The sequence below is a fragment of the Plectropomus leopardus genome, chromosome 12 (assembly GCF_008729295.1).
Source record: "Plectropomus leopardus isolate mb chromosome 12, YSFRI_Pleo_2.0, whole genome shotgun sequence".
In the NCBI taxonomy this organism is placed as follows: domain Eukaryota; kingdom Metazoa; phylum Chordata; class Actinopteri; order Perciformes; family Serranidae; genus Plectropomus; species Plectropomus leopardus.
Window position 1 is genome coordinate 6,640,756 of NC_056474.1, and position 22,217 is coordinate 6,662,972.

At 38.8% G+C, this 22,217-nt stretch overlaps 2 protein-coding genes across 2 annotated transcripts in view; one reads left to right on the forward strand and one right to left on the reverse strand.

Annotated features, from left to right (window-relative positions):
• Positions 1-5,630, forward strand: part of LOC121951217 (dynein axonemal heavy chain 8-like) — a 35,362-nt gene extending 29,732 nt beyond the window's left edge. Inside the window, exons 77-92 of the mRNA XM_042497469.1 lie at positions 33-285; positions 549-739; positions 821-942; positions 1,023-1,138; positions 1,230-1,432; positions 1,570-1,643; positions 2,254-2,406; positions 2,557-2,712; positions 3,440-3,556; positions 3,643-3,744; positions 3,852-4,012; positions 4,112-4,268; positions 4,344-4,496; positions 4,736-4,925; positions 5,034-5,155; positions 5,343-5,630. Coding sequence (XP_042353403.1) covers positions 33-285; positions 549-739; positions 821-942; positions 1,023-1,138; positions 1,230-1,432; positions 1,570-1,643; positions 2,254-2,406; positions 2,557-2,712; positions 3,440-3,556; positions 3,643-3,744; positions 3,852-4,012; positions 4,112-4,268; positions 4,344-4,496; positions 4,736-4,925; positions 5,034-5,155; positions 5,343-5,630 — 2,558 coding nt within the window. The remainder of the gene's footprint in view (positions 1-32; positions 286-548; positions 740-820; positions 943-1,022; positions 1,139-1,229; positions 1,433-1,569; positions 1,644-2,253; positions 2,407-2,556; positions 2,713-3,439; positions 3,557-3,642; positions 3,745-3,851; positions 4,013-4,111; positions 4,269-4,343; positions 4,497-4,735; positions 4,926-5,033; positions 5,156-5,342) is intronic.
• A 6,999-nt stretch (positions 5,631-12,629) lies between these two features.
• rx2 (retinal homeobox gene 2) lies at positions 12,630-21,049 on the reverse strand. Its single transcript, XM_042498525.1, has 3 exons — positions 20,767-21,049; positions 14,408-14,664; positions 12,630-13,067 (listed from the first exon to the last, which is right to left on the reverse strand). The coding sequence occupies exons 1-3, from the start codon at positions 21,047-21,049 to the stop codon at positions 12,630-12,632; spliced, it is 978 nt and encodes a 325-aa protein (XP_042354459.1).
• Between the last annotated feature and the right edge of the window lie 1,168 nt (positions 21,050-22,217).

Sequence of the window (22,217 nt, forward strand, 5' to 3'; positions counted from 1 at the left end):
AACAATAAAACATTGTGTCTGTGTGTTTAAAGGTTCCTTGGTTGATGATGACTCCATGATCGGCATTTTGAGCACAACCAAGCAAACTGCTGCTGAAGTTAGTGAAAAGCTCAGTGTTGCAGCAGACGCAGAGTTGAAGATCAATATGGCTCAAGCAGAATATCGTCCTGTTGCCTCCCGAGGCAGCATCCTTTACTTCCTCATCACGGAAATGAGCATGGTCAATGTCATGTACCAGACCTCCTTGGGTCAGTTTCTCAAAATCTTTGACCTGTCACTGGAAAGGTCAGTTTCACCAAAACTGGATTAAGAAACATGTCCAAAAAATCTTGGTGCTTGTTTTGTCCATAAAGCATGGGGCTATAACAGTTTGTGTACCATGGCCTTTATGTTTCACATGCTCCAAGTTGCACTGATGTTGAAAATAATTGCCACTTTGTGTCATCATAACATTCTTAATCTTTGTCATTTCATCATATCGAGGCACCTTGTTACACTTTGTTTCTCCCTTGTTTCCTATTGTGATGATCATGAGAATGCTTTTGCAGGTCTGAGAAGTCTGCAAAAACTCAGAAGCGAATCGCAAACATCATTGAATGCCTGACATACGAGGTGTTCAGATACACTGTGAGAAGCCTCTATGAAAACCACAAGTTTATTTTCACACTCTTGCTGGCCCTCAAGATCGACTTACAGAATAACAAAATAGAGCACAGCAAATTCCAGACACTTATTAAAGGTAAGATAATCATCCCCTGCTGGGAAATTGTAATGCACCTTTTGTCTTATAACATGATAACTTCTCTGAATATACAAATAGGTGGTGCAGCTCTTGACCTGAAAACCTGCCCTCCAAAGCCATTCAGTTGGATCCTTGATTTGGTATGGCTAAATTTGGTGGAACTCAGCAAAGGGCCAGAATTTACTAACATCTTAAACCAGGTGAGATTGAGTTGCATGGATGGTACATCTGCATCCTCAATAAAAATGTCCCTAAAAGTTTCTATTGATATATTTTGTAGGTGTCCCAAAATGGGAAACCCTGGAAAGCATGGCTCAATCTCGACGCCCCAGAGGAAGGTGTCATCCCAGATGGATACAACTCCCTTGATGTCTTCCTTAAACTTCTGCTAATAAGGTTGGATCCTGCTTCCAGTTGTGCTGCTTCTATGTTCAGTTACACAAAATGATGTTTAATACAATACTCCTGTTCGCTATTTCTGTCACAGGTCTTGGTGTCCTGACCGTACCCTGTCTCAGGCCAGAAAGTATGTAGGGGAATCCATGGGCATGAGGTTTGCTGAGCCGGTCATCTTGAACCTTCACAGCACATGGGAGGAGAGTGACCCTCGCACCCCTTTAATTTGCTTCCTCTCTATGGGCTCTGACCCCACTGAGCAAATTGAAGCACTTGCTAAGAAACTTCAACTTGGTGAGCTCTATTCAACTTACAACTTTTATAAGCTTCACAAGTTAACCCTGAAGCTTCGCATGAATCCTAGACCCTGAAGAATCTATATGTGTTGCGTGTCATGATGTCACTACATTGTGTTGTGTTGTGCATAACAGAATGCAGAGCTATATCCATGGGGCAAGGGCAGGAGGTACACGCAAGGAAGCTTGTTCAGACATCAATTTCGCAGGTATGTACAGTATGTAGGTCCAGACTGCACAATATCAGCCCGATTATAGCCCGACAAGACCTTCCGACAGCGTCAGCTTGGATCGTTAACAATGATGAGTGTTGTAAATGACGATTGTTTTATCCTGTGTGGTGTGTTATAGTAAACAACAACAGACGCCATGTCTGGGACATCCAACGACATCCCAACAGAAAGTCTAGCATGTTTGATCACAAACAATATGACATAGAAACATACAACAATTGACATGAATGTCTGCACATGGTGACTTGCACCTATGCACATTCAATAGCAGAGGTTCTTCAACCAGTGAGTACTACCTGAGTACTGAGTGACTAAAATGATAATAATAAGAGGACAAGAATGATCTTATGACATCACACACATTGTGAAAGATGAGCAGTGATGACTGTTGTGTAGTCTGTCATGTCTGCAGGTTGCAGCAAGATTTTATGACTTTATAATCGCCTAATCTGACATAGTGACAGTTGAAACGGACAAACATATCATATAGTCTAAACCCGGCATAAGTCAGTCAGGTAGAATTTTGATTAAAGTGCGGGTTGGCCATATGACCTGATCTCTGGCCTCTGTGTCTGGATGTGTACAGGGAGGCTGGGTCCTTCTGCAAAATTGCCACCTGGGTCTGGAGTTCATGGACGAGCTGCTAGAAACCATCACAGATGCAGAGACCATGCATGACACATTCAGGGTGTGGATCACCACAGAGCCTCACAATCAATTCTCCATCACACTCTTACAGGTGACCCTTTGCAAAGCTATTATGTATTGTGTTATAAAAGTCTTGGTTAATGTGTACTTTATTTCCTGACCTTACCTCTACAAATACTGTGGTGCTCTTTTAAACAGCACGTTCAAGCTGAGAAATTGTTTCTCACCTGTTTACCTCTAGTCCTCCATCAAGTTTACCAACGATCCACCCCAGGGAATACGTGCTGGCTTGAAACGAACATTTGCAGGAATTTCACAGAACCAGTTGGAAGTCAGCAATCTGCCTACGTGGAAGCCCATGCTGTACAGTGTGGCCTTTCTCCACACGGCTGTGCAGGTACTGTCCTTTCTCAGATTCTGCATGATTAGGTAGAGAAGCTTTATGTCAAGCAGTGTTTCTCAAGTGGGGGTAGGGGTACCCCTGGGGGTACTTTGGAGTACTGCAGTATTCCTGTTTTCAATCAGATTGTTAACCGTTGTAAACTGTCAGCTGCCATAACACATGAAATCATGTTCATGTATACATTTGTTCACTGTATTTCTACCAGAAGTGCTATTTCAAAGGTGGTTCATTATTGAAAAAAAGTTTGACAGCTGACTGAAAGTATCTGATAGAGAAATGTGTAACTCTTGGCACAGTTCAGAATAAAAGCAGCAAAATATAAAAGGAATCCTGACATTGTCCTACTACATTTTACAATACTTAATTTTTAATGCTGTTATTTGGAAGGAAAGAAAAATGTCTTCAAACCCAATATACATCGCCATTCCATTGTAAGTATGTGAATTAAAACTTGTCCTGTCTGGTGTGTTTGTTTGGTGTTCATCACTTGTGATAGGGAAATCCATCTGATAGCCTGTTACGGTTGAGTCATCAGTGTTCACAACAGCAGATCCGAAACTGAACAACATATACAAAATTCAATTTTGAGTTTTTTTCTTTTCAAGTCAGTTAGAATGTTTTTTATTAATCACACAGTGTTTTCCATTAATATAAGTTCATTTTATCATTTCCATGTCATTTGATTTAACGTCTTATCATGTTTTACTGCTTTCTTCTTGAGGAACGACGCAAATTCGGACCACTGGGTTGGAACATACCATACGAGTTCAACTCTGCTGATTTCACTGCAAGTGTTGAATTTGTTGAGAGACACTTGGATGATTGTGGCCCTAAAAAGGTGAGAATTTGGTAACGGCAGTTTAACTTTTAAGGATTTAAAGAAAAAAAGTCATCTTCCCTCATTTTGTACTTTTTTTCCAACAGGATGTGTCATGGGTCACTGTGCGATACATGTTAGCTGAGGTGCAATACGGAGGAAGGGTTACAGATGACTATGACAAGCGCCTACTCAAGTGCTTTGCACGTGTAATAGTCCTATTTTTGTGTTTATTCTTGTGTTACAGATCTCTGGTCAATAATTGTGTCTGACTGGTTTCAATACTTCAGAGAGGGTGTTTTTTTTTTTATTGCAGGTGTGGTTTAGTAAAAAGATGCTTGACCCAACGTTTTGCTTCTACACGGGCTACAAAATTCCAGTGTGCAAGACAGTGGAGGAGTACATGGAATACATTCAGAGCTTACCCACTTTGGATTCACCCCAGGCATTGGGGCTGCATCCTAATGCTGATATCACGTAAGGAAACATTATAATGTGTGGCATTTTAATAAGTCATCGTAATATGTAATCTTATTGCTTACATAGCTTTTATTCTATGTGTACACTGTTGATCAGGTACCAGACGAACACATCTGCTGAAGTGCTAGACACAATCACGAATATTCAGCCCAAGGAGAGCGGAGGGGGATCTGGAGCGACTCGGGAGTCCATTGTTTACAACATGGCAGAGGACATGTTGGAGAAACTGCCCCCTAATTATGTGCCACATGAGGTCAGTGTGTTTGTTCATTAGGTTACAGTCACCAGTGCTAACACCAACTAAATTCTGCAATTTTTATGGTGGAAGGTCAAAGCCAGGCTGATGAAGATGGGAGCTCTGAACCCGATGAACATCTTCCTACGTCAGGAGGTGGATCGAATGCAAAGGATCATCAGTGTGGTGCGCACTAGTCTGACTGACCTGAAGCTGGCCATTGATGGTACTATCATAATGAGCGAGGTCAGTTTAAAATACGGAATTCACTTATATGCATATTTGTAATTCAATACAGAAAGAATTACACGATTATATTCACGGAATATTTGCATATTGCAATACTGACACGTTATTTTGAATCTAAAGTGCAGAAAAACATTTTTATACCTGAAAATTTGATAAATTTTAAACTTTCTTGGACAATAGCATTTTTATTTGATTTTAAAGTGCTGTAAATCCACTGATCTGTGTTTGACTCCTAGAACCTCCGCAACGCCCTTGACAATATTTTTGATGCCCGTGTGCCAAACCTGTGGAGGAAAATCTCCTGGGAGTCATCCACCCTGGGCTTTTGGTTCACAGAGCTCCTGGAGAGAAACAAACAGTTCCACAGCTGGGTGTTTGAAGGAAGACCCAAAACCTTTTGGATGACAGGCTTCTTCAACCCGCAGGGTGAGTAACAGGTTTTTGTAGAATAAGGCATTATTCAATTGTGTCTCACACCAGTAAATATAATAGAAGACTTATGCTAATAATAGTAAGAGGTGGGGATGCTTGCAGGGTTCCTGACTGCTATGAGACAAGAAGTAACAAGAGCAAACAAAGGCTGGGCTCTGGACACAGTCACCCTGTACAACAAAGTCCTGAATCAGGCAAAGGAGGACATCACAGCCTCACCCACAGTGAGTCAAAAAGCATGAAGTTACGAGCCATACACCAACTAATAATCACACACAGATCTTAAATTAAGCCTACACCTCCATTCATGATAAACTTAGTCAGACATGACAAGAAATATACAGCAGCATTGTCGTTTTAAGTGTGACACAAGTGAACATTGTTCTATCACTGACTGCCTCTCCCTCACAGGAGGGAGTGTATGTTTACGGTCTGTACCTGGATGGTGCCGGCTGGGACAGGAAGAACATCCGTCTCATCGAGTCCTCCCCCAAAGTGCTGTTCACGCCCTTGCCCGTCATTCACATGCTTGCCATCAACTCCACTGCCCCCCCGGATCCTAAACTGTACGTCTGTCCGATCTACAAGAAACCGAGGCGCACAGACCTGAATTACATCACAGCAGTGGTGCTGCCCACCAACGAGTCACCAGATCACTGGATCTTGCGTGGGGTTGCGCTGCTCTGTGACATCACATAAAAGATAGCTGCATGCTTACAATGAAAATAAATGTCTTTTTATTGTCAGTGTCTGCCAGGAGGTATACAGTACTTAATATAGTTACTGGTTGTGTTGCAGTGTAAAACTGAAAAACAAATGCTATATAATTTTGAATACATGTTCTGAAAGATGACAAATCATTCCAGTGGTATATATATATATATATGCCATTGTTTTATAACAAATGTTCAGATGGCTCATGAAATGGGATAGGTTTTTTCAAGTAAAAATAAGGAATTTAAAATTTGCCATTTTAATTCATCCTCCGATCTGACGTTATAACGTCATGACGTCAGGTCAAAGTGCAAGGCTCAGGTCGGGCTCAGCTCGTGGAGCAGCTAACGTTAAACTTGGACAGGGATTTGCTGTAGCTGGGGCTAATTAAAAAAGCAGACAGTCTGAACACACCGAGAACGACCAGAAATATAACAGTATTATTTTAAAGCTGCTTTTTAGATCCATAAATTACCTGTGCGCGAGGGACTTGGACTGCGGGGACGTATTCATCGGGATCGAGTTTTATGCTAACTTTAGCTAATGGTGGAACGGAAGACGAGCGGAGGGGACAGTTTTTCCAGGGGACGTGTGTCACCGAGTTAAGAGACAACTGGATGTCCGCCACCATTCAGAAGTAGTTATTTAACATTTTGACACATACAGTCCTGAAACTAATCGTGTGCGAGGCGACGGAGTTCACATTTTTTGGACCAACAGAACCAACTGTAAGTCTGAGCAGATTTCATGTAGCTCCTCAGCTCAGTCACGAGAATACATGATTTAGTTGAATGTGTCAGTAGACCCAGAATATTTAACTTTTTTACTTTATTGTGTAGCGGATATATTGCAACTTAAAGTTCCAACAGTGCTGTGGTTAACATTTGGTTAAGCAGTGGCGTGTCCAGGCTTTTTGTAACAGGGGTGGCCCAAATGGAGCATTGAGTTTGCAGGGGTGGCATGAAGTATGAGCACTGTGGTGGGCACACATGGCCACACAGCTTTAATTTGCCATTTTTGTCTCCACTACCCATACCTACATTAATTATTAAGATTGTAGTGTCTTACATTTATACATTACTATTTATGTTTTACATTTTAAATATAAATAGACCTACTAATCACAAAACACCAGAGTGACACTACACAAATGTAAAAGAAAGCTTCCTTAGTTAACTTAAAAAATTGTTTCACTAAAAGTAAATGGTGCAATATCAAAAATAAAGTGCCAACGTGATTAAAATGCCAAAAAATTAAAACAAGAAAGGCTGTGTGAACAAACTTTTTAACAGTTATGTCAGTATATTTGTATGTAAAATTGGTCAATCTAGATGCAACTGTGGCACAATACTGCCTGTCCGTTTTGACACTGAATTGCTCCTATAAACAAAAAAAATCCAGTTTATTCATCAAACTACCTGGGCAGACAGCCAATCATAATGGAGTGACACCTGTGGCTGCCAATCAGATTTCGGGTGGTGGCTTGTGCCACACCAGGCCACTCCCTAGATGCGCCCCAAAATAAATGCAGTCACATTAAGAATGTCCCGTGCATCTCCTTTCCCCCTTGACTGCCTTTTTACACATCCATTCAAAAAATTCTCAAGTTTAATTTACAATACAGTGTTTGTTTAACCCCCAAAAACATATGTATGGTCCTTCATTTAAGGCTTATTGTAACTGATAATAATGATAATGATAATAATTGTGTAATGTCATGTACCCCGATATTTTCTTAGAGGGCTATTGTACAATGAAAATCTCATATCATTGCCACCCTGCTGACATTTGCTAAAAAACATTACTTACTTTTTGTGATCTGTTTGTTATTGTGACCAAGTCTCACTCAACAAGTCTTGTCATGCGAGATGCCAGTTTTTGCAGGAAAAACGATGGTAACCTTAGCGAGAGTTGGAGAGAGGATTGCTGAGAAGAGTTTGTAGTGTTGGACCACAGAAAACGTAGCTTAGTGTTATTTAGAAGATGTTTAGTGTCATGGCTGAGTATTTTGCTGATTTCGACCATGTGGAAAAGACAGCGAGATTTCAGAACGGGACCTATCTTTCGTGAGTGCCTTAACTCACTTAGACACAAACACGGGTTCCAGGTTGAAATAAAATGAAGTTTTCATTAATATTAAGATGAGTAACGGGGAGTGAATGTGAGTCAGTACAATGAATGCAAAACTAAAATATTATTGTGACCACACATAAGTTTAACACAAGAGAGGGAGTTCTTTTTGAGTATTATGTCCTTTTTTCCCCCTAAAGTGAACACTGGGACGAGGACGAGCAACTGGCGCCAGCCATCAAAATCCCCCCACCCTTGAAGTGATTCCCAATTAAGTCAACAGGGGAAAATGGTGTCCCTTTGAAAAGTGTTCTTCATCAAACCCAATTAATTCCGCTCCTTTCCCTTATTATTTCCACCGTGGACCACGTCCCGCTAGTCAGCCTGTTAACTAGAGCCCAGGCCCCAGCGAAGGTCACGCTTGACCAAGCAAAATAACATAATGATGTGCGTAATTAATCACTAGTTCTGAGTGCGTCTCCAGAAAATTCTGGGTGTTGCTACATTAAGTCTTTACGACAAAGGTGTGGTGAGAGTTATCACTAAATATAGCACAGTGTACATCTTTTCATCCACATGGTTTGGAATGATGTTATTATTATAAACTGCTGAGGCATATAAATGGTGTGAATATTTAGGAATTGTTCTGCAAAATTATAAAACTTGGCAATTGCTTGTAATGTGGAGAGGTGCTGGAGGCCTACTTTATTTGGTCATCATGGGTATAATTTATCTTATTATGTTCTCAAACGTAAACTAAGGCCCGAGTCTTCTGGTCTTGTCTCTGCCAAAAAATGTTTTTGTCATATTTTGAATGGTGCCTTCTAAAAGATGACAGGCTTTAACTCTAAACTGGGTCATCTGCCTCACCAAGACTTAATCATGGTACATGCAAAAACTCTTAGAGTCTTACTGTGAAAGTAACACAACCTATTGTGTTTAAATTGGCCTATAAGATTTACTACTAGGGCTAAATGAGCATTCAATAATGTGTTTAATCACAAGGTGGCCACTCTGCAGTGGGATATTTATGATTATTTGGTACTTTCACTCTGCAGCGTTGGCAGTGAAAGCAAACAAATCTGTCCATGCACTATCAATTTCTCCTTTTTCCTTCAAGGCTCTCCTTTTTAAAATTTGGAAATATATAGCCGCCGCTATTGAGCTTTGGCAAAATTTAGAGGAAAAGGCATGAGGCCGTAGATGTGTGACGCACTTTCCAGTAGACCAAATGTTAAAAGATTGTATTTAATCTTCAGTGTAGAGGCTAGACAGGATAAAATTATCGCTAAAATGCTGAACGAAATAACTTGAATTAATTTCCCGGTGATTTTCTTTGTTAAATGTGTAAGGAGCCACTGGAGCAGGACTAAAGACCCACATGTGACTCCGGAGCCGCAGGTTTCCTACCCTTCGTCTAAAGGTACTTTTTTCCCGACAGTTTCTCTCACTGTCCAACTCTGCTAACTCAAGTTGTGCTCCAGTTTAGTTATCAGATCAAATGAAATAAACGTGACCCTGCACACACAAGTTTTTCATTCTCACCTCTTCCTCTACTTTTGCACACTATTTTTTTTTGTATCATGCTGAACACCTCTCATAAAGTGACTGTATATCTAACAAATTTCCTCCCTAACCCCCAAATCTTTTTTACAATAGACAGAAGTGTCTAGTTGATGTCCACATTATAAAAAGTTTATGTTTTCTGCCTGCCAACACATTGTTACAATGTACTCAGATGCAAAATAGACCTCAATAATAACCTCAATCCAAAAATAAATCTGAGCAGCTGAACTACACAGGCTACCGGAGGGCAATTAGAGCTTGAGCCCTTGTGGCCTCCGCAGCCTAGCAGGCGGGGCCTCCTGACACCCCCGGTTGGGCCTGATGGAGTGGAGCTTCATCTGCCTAACAGTCTGGCAAAGCTCCACAGGCCTGGACGAACACAACAGGCCTCCATCAGGCCAGCTCGCTCTGTCACAGTTTACATGGCCTATTGTACAGTGGCGCTCATTAACGGCACTAAGTCATGTTGGTGGCTCACTAATGCATGTGCAGAAAGAAAAACAAGATCCACAATGACAGTACTGCTACAGCAGTGCTCCTGTAACTTTATTTTTGCATGTTGAAAATATAAGTCACGTTCTAAAACTTGAAAGGACTACATATTTGTTATGATGAAAACTGATGAAAAAAACCCAAACAAACAGAAGCACACATTTATAAATGTGTTTCCTAGTAATTAGAAATATTCTCTTTTATTTCTTTGGCTTTTTAGTCTGCTGTTGTCAACAGGGATTATAAAAATATTCACAACAAAACCTGTGAAACAGACAGTGTGGATGCTGCCATTTCTAAAGGCCATGATATACAGATAATGTTTTGAAGTGATGTAAATGACAACTCTTTCTCAAACTTCATTCTGGTGTCCACAGGGGACTTCAGTTTGACGGATGAGTCAAAGCATTGCCACAGCGCTCCATGTCACCTAAAGGTAGGTAATGATCTCTCTCTCTCTTATTACAGTCTTTTTGCAAGATAGTGGAAAGCATGGGTGAAATTAATGGCAAGTTCTCATGAGATATTTTTTGTGTGTTCAAGGTGTTGTCTTTTCCAGGTTTTAATGGCTGCATTACAGTAAAGTGATGCAGTCTTCTGAACTTGTGAGGCTGTTCTAGCTGTTTTGTTATTTCCCTTTACCCACTTAGTCAGTCCACATTACTGATTATTTGTAAAAAAAAAAAAAAAAAATTGTCAATGTGTAAATATTTTGTGAAAGCACCTATTTTCAACCCTACAACATTATCTTGATATCAATATTGAGGTATTTGGTCAAAAGTATTGTGATATTTGATTTTCTCCATACTGCCCAGCTCTCCATATTACTCTGCATATTACTCCAGGAATATGATCATGAGCTTATGTCTCTGACAAACCTTAGTGTGGGGACAGGTACCAAAACCTGGTATTAAAGGGGCCCCAGGGCCAAATTATTTTAGACTGTAGTAATGATAAGTTCAGACGTAATTGGTTCTGCTTTCGGTGTTGTAGAAATTAAGAAAATGTAGTTCTTGTTTATTTCCGTTAGATAAATGTTATCATGTACAGTTTTTATCTCACCAACTGTTTTTCCAGGCCTGGAAATGTTCTGGAATTAACAGAAAGTTTTGGAAAAATTTGGAATATATACTATTTTGGATATTGTTCAAAATATGTTCATATAAGTCTCAAAATGTGTCTAAATTTCTGCAATTTATGGTGCATTTAAAATCTAGTGCTGTGCTGTGTGACATTTGATTTGATCTTTAATTATCTATCCCCAAAAAAAGAGTCACGGCCTTGATGTTTTGCAGAGTACCCATGTTTGCTGGTCTGGTCTTTTGGCATATGAAGCCAGTTAGTGACAGGAATGTCTCATTTGCGAGCTAAGATAGCAAGCACTAGCAGTTTGCTTATTCATAAATGCCTGGGAAATACATGTCTTTAGTCAAAGTTATTATAATGGGGTAAAATAATCATGAAAAGTTGTGAAATTGTATTGGTAAAAATGTGTTGAACCCTGAAGAACCGATATGAGAACTGTTAAAGTACCATATCGGTAAGCTGTATCTTTAAGAGTAGTAGTACCATTTAAATCTTAACGATACCCATCTCTTCCTCAGTTTAATATAATTTCTGTCTGGTTGTGGTCCAACAGTGAAATCAAACTGTGCTACTTCCAAGGTAAGAGAGGCTGCCAGCTCCCATTAACTTTCTCACTCTTAATCCACCTATCTTCAGTGATTATTTTGTCAACAACGCAATGAGGAGCATCTTTTACCATTAAGATGAACATTAAGAGGGCATGACAAAAAAAGCAACATTCATATGTTCTATATTGTGTAAATTAGAAATAACGTAAATGATCAAGTTTGAGGGGAGGGCCTGAAGTTAATCAGGTCTTGAAAAGGATTTTTCAGGGGCATCTGGGGGCATTCTGTCTGTGGCTGAGAATCCGGGGTTAATCGCTTTAAAAGCAGTAATTAGGTGTTAAGAGGTATGCTTGTCTGTTTAAATTAGCCTCCGTGCGAGATTACGCTCTGTGACTTCCGATAACCTCCCCCCATCAGGGCTCAGTGCTCTCCAAAAGGCCAGTTTAATGGTTTAAATAAAACACACACATATCACTTTAAAACGTCATCAGATTTCAAGTGGGAGTAGTGGTTTTAAAATACACATTTGTACCCACTAACAAAGAACCTGGAAATACACCAGACAATAGTGGACGGCATCAACACTGTTCAGGAAAAAAAAGACAAAATCAGCCAGACAGACATACGAGGAAAACATCTTTCAACAATTTATACTAATACTTTCTAGTTCTGAGGACCTAGAGCAAATGCCCAAATCACAGCACAGTGTTCATTAAACCTCATAAAGACATGACATCAGGGTTGCAAGAACATGTAGACAGAGCTACAGTCAATATTTTTTATAAAATATATTTTCACAAAAACAGGACACCCCTTAATTAAGACTGTAAACATTTCTACTGCTGACCACATGGCTCTACTTAGCCTCTCATATACTATATTGCAGTCTGACAGTGCTGTCTGAAGTTTATCAGAAATAAACAAAATGAATGTTGACACAAAACATCCATGTTAAGGATTTTCTCTTTTTGAGAAACCTTTCGAGCTAAAAACTAAATGCCCCCGCCCCAGAGATTTGATCACTTTTCTTGGGGCTTAAACATTTTTAAAGTGAATTAAAAAAAAAAAAAAATCACAAGAAGTTCATTTTCAATTATAAGTGTCAGTGGGAAAAAAAAAGTCTGACTCCTTTGGTGCCATGTGTCCTCGTCACGGATACATGAAACAAACAGTGGCAAAGCAGTTTGTAAACATTCACGTGAGCAGCTCAAAATTCATCAGATCACATATGCTGCCAGGTTTTATCCATCGACTGAATGTGCTCTTTGGCTTTCATCCTGAGTGCGGCGATGCTGGAACTCCTGTCGTCCTCCATCGGGTATTTATCGTTGAAGCTGGGTGGGCACTGGTATGGTGGAGGGCCCATTGGCTGCATCCCCTGGACCATGCCAGGCGGGGTGTTGAGGAAGCTGTGGCTTGGATAGGCAGGCTGCAGGCCCTGCGGCGAGCCCATGAAGCCTGGGATTGTGTGCATGGGCGTGGCACTGGAGATGGGCGAGGTCAGCCAGGGATCGAGGGGCATCGGGTTGGCCACTGGCCCCACGCTAGGAGGCATAGGAGGACGGTTGAAGGATAGCATGGGGGAGTCGTGCAGCTTCATGGTGCTGGTGTCCATCTTTTCTTGTCGTCTCCACTTGGCCCTCCGGTTCTGGAACCACACCTAGACAAATTTGAATTTATTAGCGCACAAGATGTGATAAAAACAAGTAGATAATAACAAACATAGCAAAAATTGTGCAAGAGAGGTTAAGAAACCTGAAGGGGCTTTTAGTAAAAATGGTAATTCTCTCCCTAACATGACATAATAACAAACATAGTAGTTATAATAATCATAAATGGGACATACTCACAGATCTACACAGTTTCCAGTATTTTCATATTTTCAACAAGTATTTTCTAACCTTTAGAATATATTTGGAAAGATACAGTTTTTGTACTACCTGGACTTTTAAGTGTTTTTTTTCCTACTCGCCTGAGCAAGTGGGTCAGTAATCTCCTTGCCCTGAGTCAGTTTTTACTTGCCCCTAAAGTTAATTATCATGTTTATTTATGTAATCTTATTTTCACTAGTGCCCAGTCGGTACTGCACACGTGCAACTCTCACCAGAGATGAGAAGGAAGCCAGATGGCTCACTCATTAGCTACTTCCATCAATAGCTATGGGCAATGTGAGATGTTTTTTTTTACCACTTTCCCAACTGGGCTACATTTACTTTTCACGGGCGATCTGGCAATCCTTGTCATTGAGCCTTGAGATGGTGCAGTGAGCCACTGAGACCTGGGCAAAATTATGCCCCAGAGAAATACAGAATCAGCACCGACTGTGCTATGTTCCTTCTGATACGACACCCAGGTAGTGCAGAAGTTGGAAACTTTCAAGTTAACTGAGAAGTGGTTTTTGATTGTGCTACATTAAACTTTATTCGTATCAAAAATGGGCCATCTCTTTTTGGCTGCTGAGTGCAAAACATAGACTGTAATAACAATGAACGTCACGTTTGTTTATGTTTTTTGGAGCCGGATGTGACCATATTTGTATGAGAGGGTGAAGCTGTGGAGAAGCAAGGGATAGATCTGATTGACAGACGGTGGTGACGCCTTGCATACAGCCTTAAATACGTATAACTTTGGGCCTTAAGAAAATGTTAATGGCTGACTTATGAAAAAAAAGAATGCCCTGTACAGTTGTCATGGATGTTGAAATTTGCTATAGAGACTAAACCTGCTTTTTGAGCCAGGCTGTAAACATGTTTGTTTCTGCTGTGAAGTTGGACATTTTAACATGGGGGTCTATGGGATTTTATTCTGTTTTGGAGTTTTATTTTTAAGCCTTGGAGGTTGCCACAAAAGTATTGCGAAAAAATTAAGATAAAATGCTGAATAAATTTAGCTGTATTGACCTATAAATTGTTCACATTTTAGGCCTAATAAGCAATAAATTGAAGCAACAGCCCTGTAACAACTTCATAGTACACCATAAGGATGTCATAACATCCTTACCTGAACTCGAACCTCAGGCAAGTTAACCTTCATCGCCAACTCTTCCCGGCTGTAGACGTCTGGGTAGTGGGACTTCTCGAAGGCTCGCTCCAGCTCATGAAGCTGATAGGTGGTGAAGGTGGTGCGGTTTCTTCTGTGTTTTTTTTTAGTGTGCTCCTCCTCTGTATTGGCCTCTGGAGACCCCTCAGCAACGTCCGCTTCCTTCTGCAGGTTGCTCATTTCTTCATCACACTTGTCGCTAGAGAAAAGGTCCGATTCTTGAATAAAGAACAGGAAACATATTTGTGAGATGCAAGAAAATGTGTGTCAATTAATACCAGAATTAATTATCAGAATTAACCCTTTAAAAGCTGAGCAAATTGGCTTGATTTGAAAAAAGCTTACATTACAATAATTCTGTAACATTAGACACTTAAAAGAATCTAATTTTCTAAATCTTCTAATTTCTTGCAATTTGTTGAACATTTGCTTTTTTTCAAGTTTTTGAACAAAATTGCACCAATTAGCGCACCAATAGTTACACCAACTTGCTTAGGTTTCAGTGGGTTAATATAACACTTTAAACAAACTGGTTCACAACTGGTATCAAGTCAGTAAACAGTTTAAGTTTGGCAACAGACCATTTAGACAAATCTTATTTGGCTGAGTGAAGTCAAGGACATAAGGATAAAGCAAGGTGGAGATAAAAGGGGAATTAAAGATCTTGGAGAACTGTACATTTACGCCATACCCATAACTAAGTCCAAAATAAGTCAGAAATAATTACATCTAAGTGAATCTTTTGGAGTTTTTACCTCAAAGCTTATTTTTGTTTTCCAATGACAACTTGGTTGGTACTGTATTCATTCAGACTAGATAGTTAAAACGTTTTGACACCTTTTCTTATGTCTAGTTGTAAGACAAAAATGTGTCATCAAATGAAAGCACCTCTACTTATGTGTGCCTGTTGATCATTTCAAAATAAATGTAACATTTTAAACCAGGCAGCGTGGTCAAAAAGTGAAATCTTAACTCATCTCCACATGATAAAACAGCTTAATGACTGATGCCCTTTATACACTTGAGGGCTTGCAAACACCAGGGGTTTGGCAAGTCCGAATGACATCACGTCTTTCACTGAACTCTTCCCTCGCACTAATCCCATAGTAACAGATGCTACCAGTTAAACCTGCAAGTCCCCGCCTCCTCTAATCTAACAAGGGACTTTAGATGGCTTCTGCACAAGCCAAGTAAACAGTCATAGTCCAGATTGTGTCTTCCGAGAAATGGATTTTAAGCAATTGAGCCGTGTGTGCGATGCACCAAAGCTCGTTAATCATACCAAATCGTTTAAGGCAATATGGCCAACAGATCACTGATTGATGCCAGGCAGCAAACGCTTTGTCTTCAAGGTTGTTCACGAAATCTTCACACTTGATTGTTTTAAAGAGTACCCGATGAATAAGGAATAAGTGAGATGAGGTTTTTAATACCCATCAAAAGTTACTGGCAATATGTTTTTCTGCTGAATGAAAAAAAAAGTTTAAATTTTTATCATTAAGAGGCCAGTGATATTAACCCATTATCAGCCATTACTAACTTATGTAAATTGGCTAAACCTACCTGTAATTAGGTATATTATTTGGTACATAATTAAATATTCTTTTACTTTTGTTTTAAAACCACTTGTATCCTAAAAAAAATCCTATTAAATCCAGTAATAGACATGACCCTTTAAATTGTATGAACCTATTTAACCTGCTGGAAGTTATCCAATGCAATGTTGCTTTATTCACAACTGAAAGGTTTTGCATGTAACTTCAAGAAAGTCCTTGTTATTAATGGCACCAATAGCCCCTAAGGCCCTTAAATGAACTGCACTCAACATCCTATTAGTGCTTGCACTGTGTAGGCATGAGCGAGCACCAAGGCATTGACCAAAACAGTGTTATGACATACACAATACTGAATGTGATTGACTGCATCATGTTGATAGAAAGCTTGAAATATTCCAATCATATTTAGAATATTTCTATTATCTGTAAGGTTATTGTATTTTATTTACATCCCTGGCTTCATGATACTAACCATCTTGCCGTTATTACAAATTGCTTTATCAGTTTGTTACGAAGCAACCAATGGATTGCTCCAAGGATAACATTTTCTGTAGCCTGATGTGGAAGTTAGTGCCAGCTGAGGTTCCCTTGTCAAAAAGCCTATAGGATTTTTTCATTAGATTTTGGATTATTTCAGAAAATAAGCTCTGTATTAATATTATATTATTATATATATTATTACTTATTATTATTATTATATATTAGCAAGATAATCTTCACAAATTAACACTACTTTTGTGATTCTGATTTTTGAAGCCTAAATGGCAATCACTACAAGTATAAAGTTGGGCTATAAACAATCTACACAATGTTCGCATGACTTTTTAATACCTGCCACAACAATGCTGTAAAGCCATGTTTGCCATGATGATGTTCTGTAGTACCATTGAGCCATTTGTTCACAACCACCTTGTTTTAGACACATAGAAGCTTCAAAATTCACAATTGGGGTATTCGCTGATGTATTTTAGAACAAAAAATGAAAGTTTCCAGGCTAGTGTTACCCACAGAACTTATTACAATGTATGGCAGATCTATGCAGTGTAGCTGGCTATTCTTAGCTTAGGTTAGGTTAACTAGTGAATTTAGATGCATCTGACTTGCATTCCTCCTGGCTGGTAGAAAGCAATCATTAGTTCCACCTTTTGCAGCCACTAACTTCAGTTAGTGCAGTAACTCAGATTCACACAGTGCAAATCCCAGTGCAGGAGGTCACAGCAGGCCGGCTCTAACCTGTATGATGGCAGCAACAAACAGGAGGTTTGCTGATCTGGCAAGGAGTCAGGGCAGTCCAGGATTGGACCCCAGCACTGGGTATTGCACTGGCTGAATTCGAGTTGCTACAGCCACTAATTGAAGGTCTATCCTCAAGTAGCTGTTGCAAAACAGAATATATAACAGAAACACAGCAGGAGTGGTAGGTGCAGACTTTTCTAGCTGAAGTTAGCTACCGTTGCACACTGTTGGTGCCATAGGGGAGTTGAAGAGAGGAAAGGTTCTGCAGAGCTTGCAGAAGTGTCACATCCTTTGGATTTTAGTCCTTTATATAGAAATAAGTCTATTCTACAGACTGTTACAAGCAACCAAGACAGTCTGTTGATAAATCTGTTCACCCACTGGCAATACAAAGATATAGAGCTGTTAACAGTGCTTACAAAAACCTAAAAAAATAAACATAATGTTTAGAGTGCACATCCATAAGCAATTGCAACTCATATTATCTTTCAGTGGCCGTGCCTGAATGTTACCTGAAAACTACAGATTTTTGCAAAGAGAAAAATTCTTTGTACAGTATTAGGGATGTAATTAAGCTTTTCTGAATATAGATTATACAATTGCTGTTTATGCTTAACAGCTGAAAATATTTGTGGTATATTGACATGGCTGCAACCTAAGTGAACAGTACAGTAGCCACAAAAGTCAATGGCTGAGCAACAAAAGCAGGTCTGACCAATGGAGGAGCACCAACAATTATGCATTAGGGGTGGGAATTACCAGAGGCCTCAAGATATATAATTACAATACTTAAATCACAGTACAATATTATTGTGATTTTTAAATGTGTTGCAATGAGCTGAGCAGTGTGATAACATATAGTGAAACTTAAAATTATATCCCAGAAGGAAAACTTCAATTTTTATAAGAAAACTTCATATGCTCATATTCAGACTTGATAATAATGTTAGTCTGCACCAAGTGACACAACTTACAGGGACAAGTGGACCAAACATGGCAGAGCATACAGGTCCAGGTGGAGGAAAATAACTCAGCCTTTTTTGTTTGTTTGAATGTTTGTGAAATTAATAATGAAATATCATTATTGCAAAAATACCCTGAGAAATTGTGATATTATTTTAGGGCTATATCGTCCACAACGACCACAAAAGCAGAAATGTTGTCTGTAATATTGTTGGATATTTTAAGTAAGTTTTGAGTAATTTTGAAGCAAAGTAAGGCTGCGTTTAGGAGAAAATCGGAATTCAGCAGCATAGTTAGGACACTCAATGTGCCAAGCTGACGTTATCTAGGGCAGTAAGAGCCATTTGTTTTTATTTCACCTATCTTTGGCTGGCCGTTGTCTGTTTTTGTAATGCAAATGTTAAAGTCCAGTTGCTGAAACTGCCAGGGGTGGGAACCACCAGAGGCCCTCCTCCCAATGGTAATATTCGGGTAATATTGGTAATATTAATATTATCATGATATAATATTATAACGATTGTAAATATATTGCAATATACTTAGAATTGCAAGAACATATATTGCGGTTTATTACATTTTTTTTAATGTGCAAATTAGGGAAAAACTTTGCTAACATCTGTTTTTATCCAATAAGAAAAAGTTCTCAGCCTGTTCATCTCCCTTGAATATTTTTTATTGCAGCAAATTTTATATAGTGGACTTAAAAAGCAATTCTGTTTTTCTAATAGCCTACCAAAAATTTGATTTGTATTTGCAATATTAATAATTTATGTAATAGAAAAATCTGTACTTAGTCTCTGTCGAACAACAATATATTGCCGAGCAAAATAGCAATGCACAATATTGGATCTTTTGTCGATATGCTATTATATAACAACTCATTTGGCCGATAACTGTTACCATTATCAATATGTCCATGTTTATCCCCACCTAATTTTAGTGATCCTTAAGTCTCTTCTGTAGTAAAATTAACATCATATTATGCATAATCTTATTGTGATGGCCCACCAGCAGATGGAGACATGAAACACAATCTTCTTACTGTATGTAATATTCTTTCATTTTACAAGTTAAGAAAAATACTTACACTTAGGGTTGATGTTTTCTACATGTTCACTTTTTCATATTGTATGTATTACATGTGGGCGATATATCGAATATACTTGATGTTTTAAGCCATAGGCTTTTTGGTTCTTCTTGCTGTCTCCCACGGGTCTCTGCCTCTACCAGACACAGACACGCAGTGCAGGGCTTTTTTAGAGCTCCGGACTGTGACTATTTAGTCACATTTTGTGACCATGGAGCACTACTGTAATTTGCAAACACTATTAATAAATGAATCAGAGCTGTTAATTTGTTTCCAGCTTACATTGAATAAATCATCAAGTCAAACAGCTCTGCAGTAACAGTCTAACTTCATGAGTGGTAGTGGTCGTAGTGTGAGCAGCATGGTGAAGCATGTGTTTGTGTTTGCAGAGCTCAGATTGTGACTATTTAATCACATTTTTTGACCACGGGGCACCAATGAAACTTGTAAACATTTGTAATAAGTAGAGAACGTTGCCTGCTCACAATGATTGAAATGTCACGATTAAAGACACCGTGGTATCTGTTAACTGTTTGCTAAAGCTATCACAACTTCAGTCTACAGCAAAAACATTGACACTTCCAGCCTGAGACGAGCCAGGCCCTTCAAAATAAAGGCACGATGGGTCCAGCTTTGATTTATTTATTATAGCAATGCTTTTTAAATTTTCATTATAAAAATATTTTATTTAACTTCCTTATAACCGTATTTGACTAAATATAACTATATAACAATAGTGCATTCAACTATATTTCACAGTTGCAACTTTGTTTAACTGTATTGTACTTAATTTAACATTATTTTAACTGCGGTTCATGCAATATTTTTTATTTTAGTCGTAAACATTTGTTTACGTATGTAATCGCAATATAGCCTTAAAATATTAGCTAATATATGTGTGTGTGTATGTTGTTGGTTTGTGATGTCAACAGAAATCAGCATGTTGGCTGATACCAATATTTCATTTTTAAAGCCAAAATCTGCTTATAACGATGACATGCTGATAATATGGTGCATCTCTATCACAACATATCAGATTCTATGCTGCATTGATTTTCTCCCGTTCCTAGAAACTACTGGTTTTACCCTCATAAATAAAATACAAATATAAATTCAGGACTTAATCAATGAACTGCTATGCCTCTCCGTCTTCCATCCACCAAAACTGCTGCCATTGCTGGTCATTTTGCAAATTAGGGGCTAAAGTGCAATATTTATTGACATACTTTACATCACCATCATTTCAGACAACCAAATAACTTGTTATGAGAGTGGCTGCTAAAAGTTAACATTAGACTTTTTAAGTAAGGACTCTGGTGCAATATTTTTGGAAAACTGTGTGGGCGTATTAAACCGGACATAGAGACTCAAACTTAGTACACCTCCACCTCCGCTTGTTGTACAGTTGAAGACAAAATCCCCTGAACTTATTGTGATCCTGAAGAGAGTTTTCATGCCTCTTTTCTGAAAGTACTCACCATGGTAGGACGAATGTTGGGAGCTGTCACCCATTTCTGGAAGGTGCCCATAGGTGTCCGATGAGACCTGCTTCTCAGGGTGCTGTGGGTTTTCTCCGTTTGCTTTTTGGCTGTCATCATCTCCTACTGAGTGGAGTAAAGGGTCCTGGTCTTTTGTGAATCCCAGTATGACATCAATACTATGGACCCTGCCTGCACCGCCGGACCCAGCACCTTTTGCCATGTCATAGTTGTCCAAGCAACTATCGTCCACTATTCCCAGGGTATCCATTGACAAATGCATCCGAGCCTTTTTGAGACACTTTCTCTCTTCTTTGTCAGAGAAAACAAACAAACAAAATGCTACCAAGTCAGACGAGGCAGAGCAGTTGTTGCACAGAGATGTTGTTCTGCTTCACGTGAGATGGAGCAGATTTATGTGAAGCGTGAGGGTTGTATCCTTCAATGATCAGTTCTGTGAGGCTGAATGTATTGTTTTCACAAAAGCAGGACAAACTCACATCTTTGTCTGCAAACAAATAAGAGAAAAGAAATAAGACATAACAAATACAGCAAAGATGTGCACATAGAATTATTAAGTAATTTCATGGATTGTTAATAATCTTTATAGACTGTTACATGTTCGAGTGGAAATTAGTCATTTCAATGTGTTTTAATTTTTAAAGAAAAATTACTTAATTACTTTGAAACCTGGGCAAACTGGCTTGACTTAAAAACATAGGAAAAGGGCAATGAGCAACTTAAGAAATAACCCAGAAATTAGCAAGAAATTATTAAAAATTTCAAGAAAATTCCCTGAAAAAGAACACAACCCCCCCCCAAAAAAATACAAAAAACAGTAGTTAAACTGCTTAGAAATTATACTAATTCTATTAAAAAAAACTGAAATATATAACCATGATATATTTAAATATAGTTCTCTAGAAATATTTCACTAGCTTTAAAAAAAATAGTTTCTTTCAATTTCCAGCATTGTTCTTGCCAAGTTCATGATTTGAAAGGAATCAAACTTGCTGAGAGTTCAGTGATTTAGATACTTGTAAAAAGCGTCCTAATGCGGTATAAGAAAAGTGATGTCAGTCCAGGTTTCAAAGGATTAAATAATCCAGTTCAAAGTTATTCATAAAGCACATTTAAAAACAACAGTTGGCCGTAACAAAAAATAGCAAAAACTATAAAAACAACGCAGGAAAGCACAGATGATAGAAAATAAATAATAATGATAATAATAGAATATGCAAAAAAAAAAGCAATACAAACACAAAGGCCATATTAAAACACAAAAAGATAATAATGAAGAAAGGCAACACTCAAAGTGAGTTAAAAGCCAAAAAAAAGAGCATTTTAAGACAGGATTTAAAAACAGGCAAAACGGGTAATGTAAGGGCCAACCTAACGTGTAGAGGCAACTCGTTCCGTAGTTTGGAGGATAATGAGTATGAATATCATCC

Bases quoted from the DNA above. Each gene is read 5' to 3' on its own strand.
- rx2 (XM_042498525.1), bottom strand. From the start codon at position 21,049: ATGCATTTGTCAATGGATACCCTGGGAATAGTGGACGATAGTTGCTTG. The intron at 14,665-20,766 runs GTGAGTACTTTC...TCTTTATTCAAG, and splicing joins CCAACATTCGTCCTACCATG to AATCGGACCTTTTCTCTAGC. The intron at 13,068-14,407 runs GTAAGGATGTTA...AAATTTGTCTAG, and splicing joins TGCCTGAGGTTCGAGTTCAG to GTGTGGTTCCAGAACCGGAG.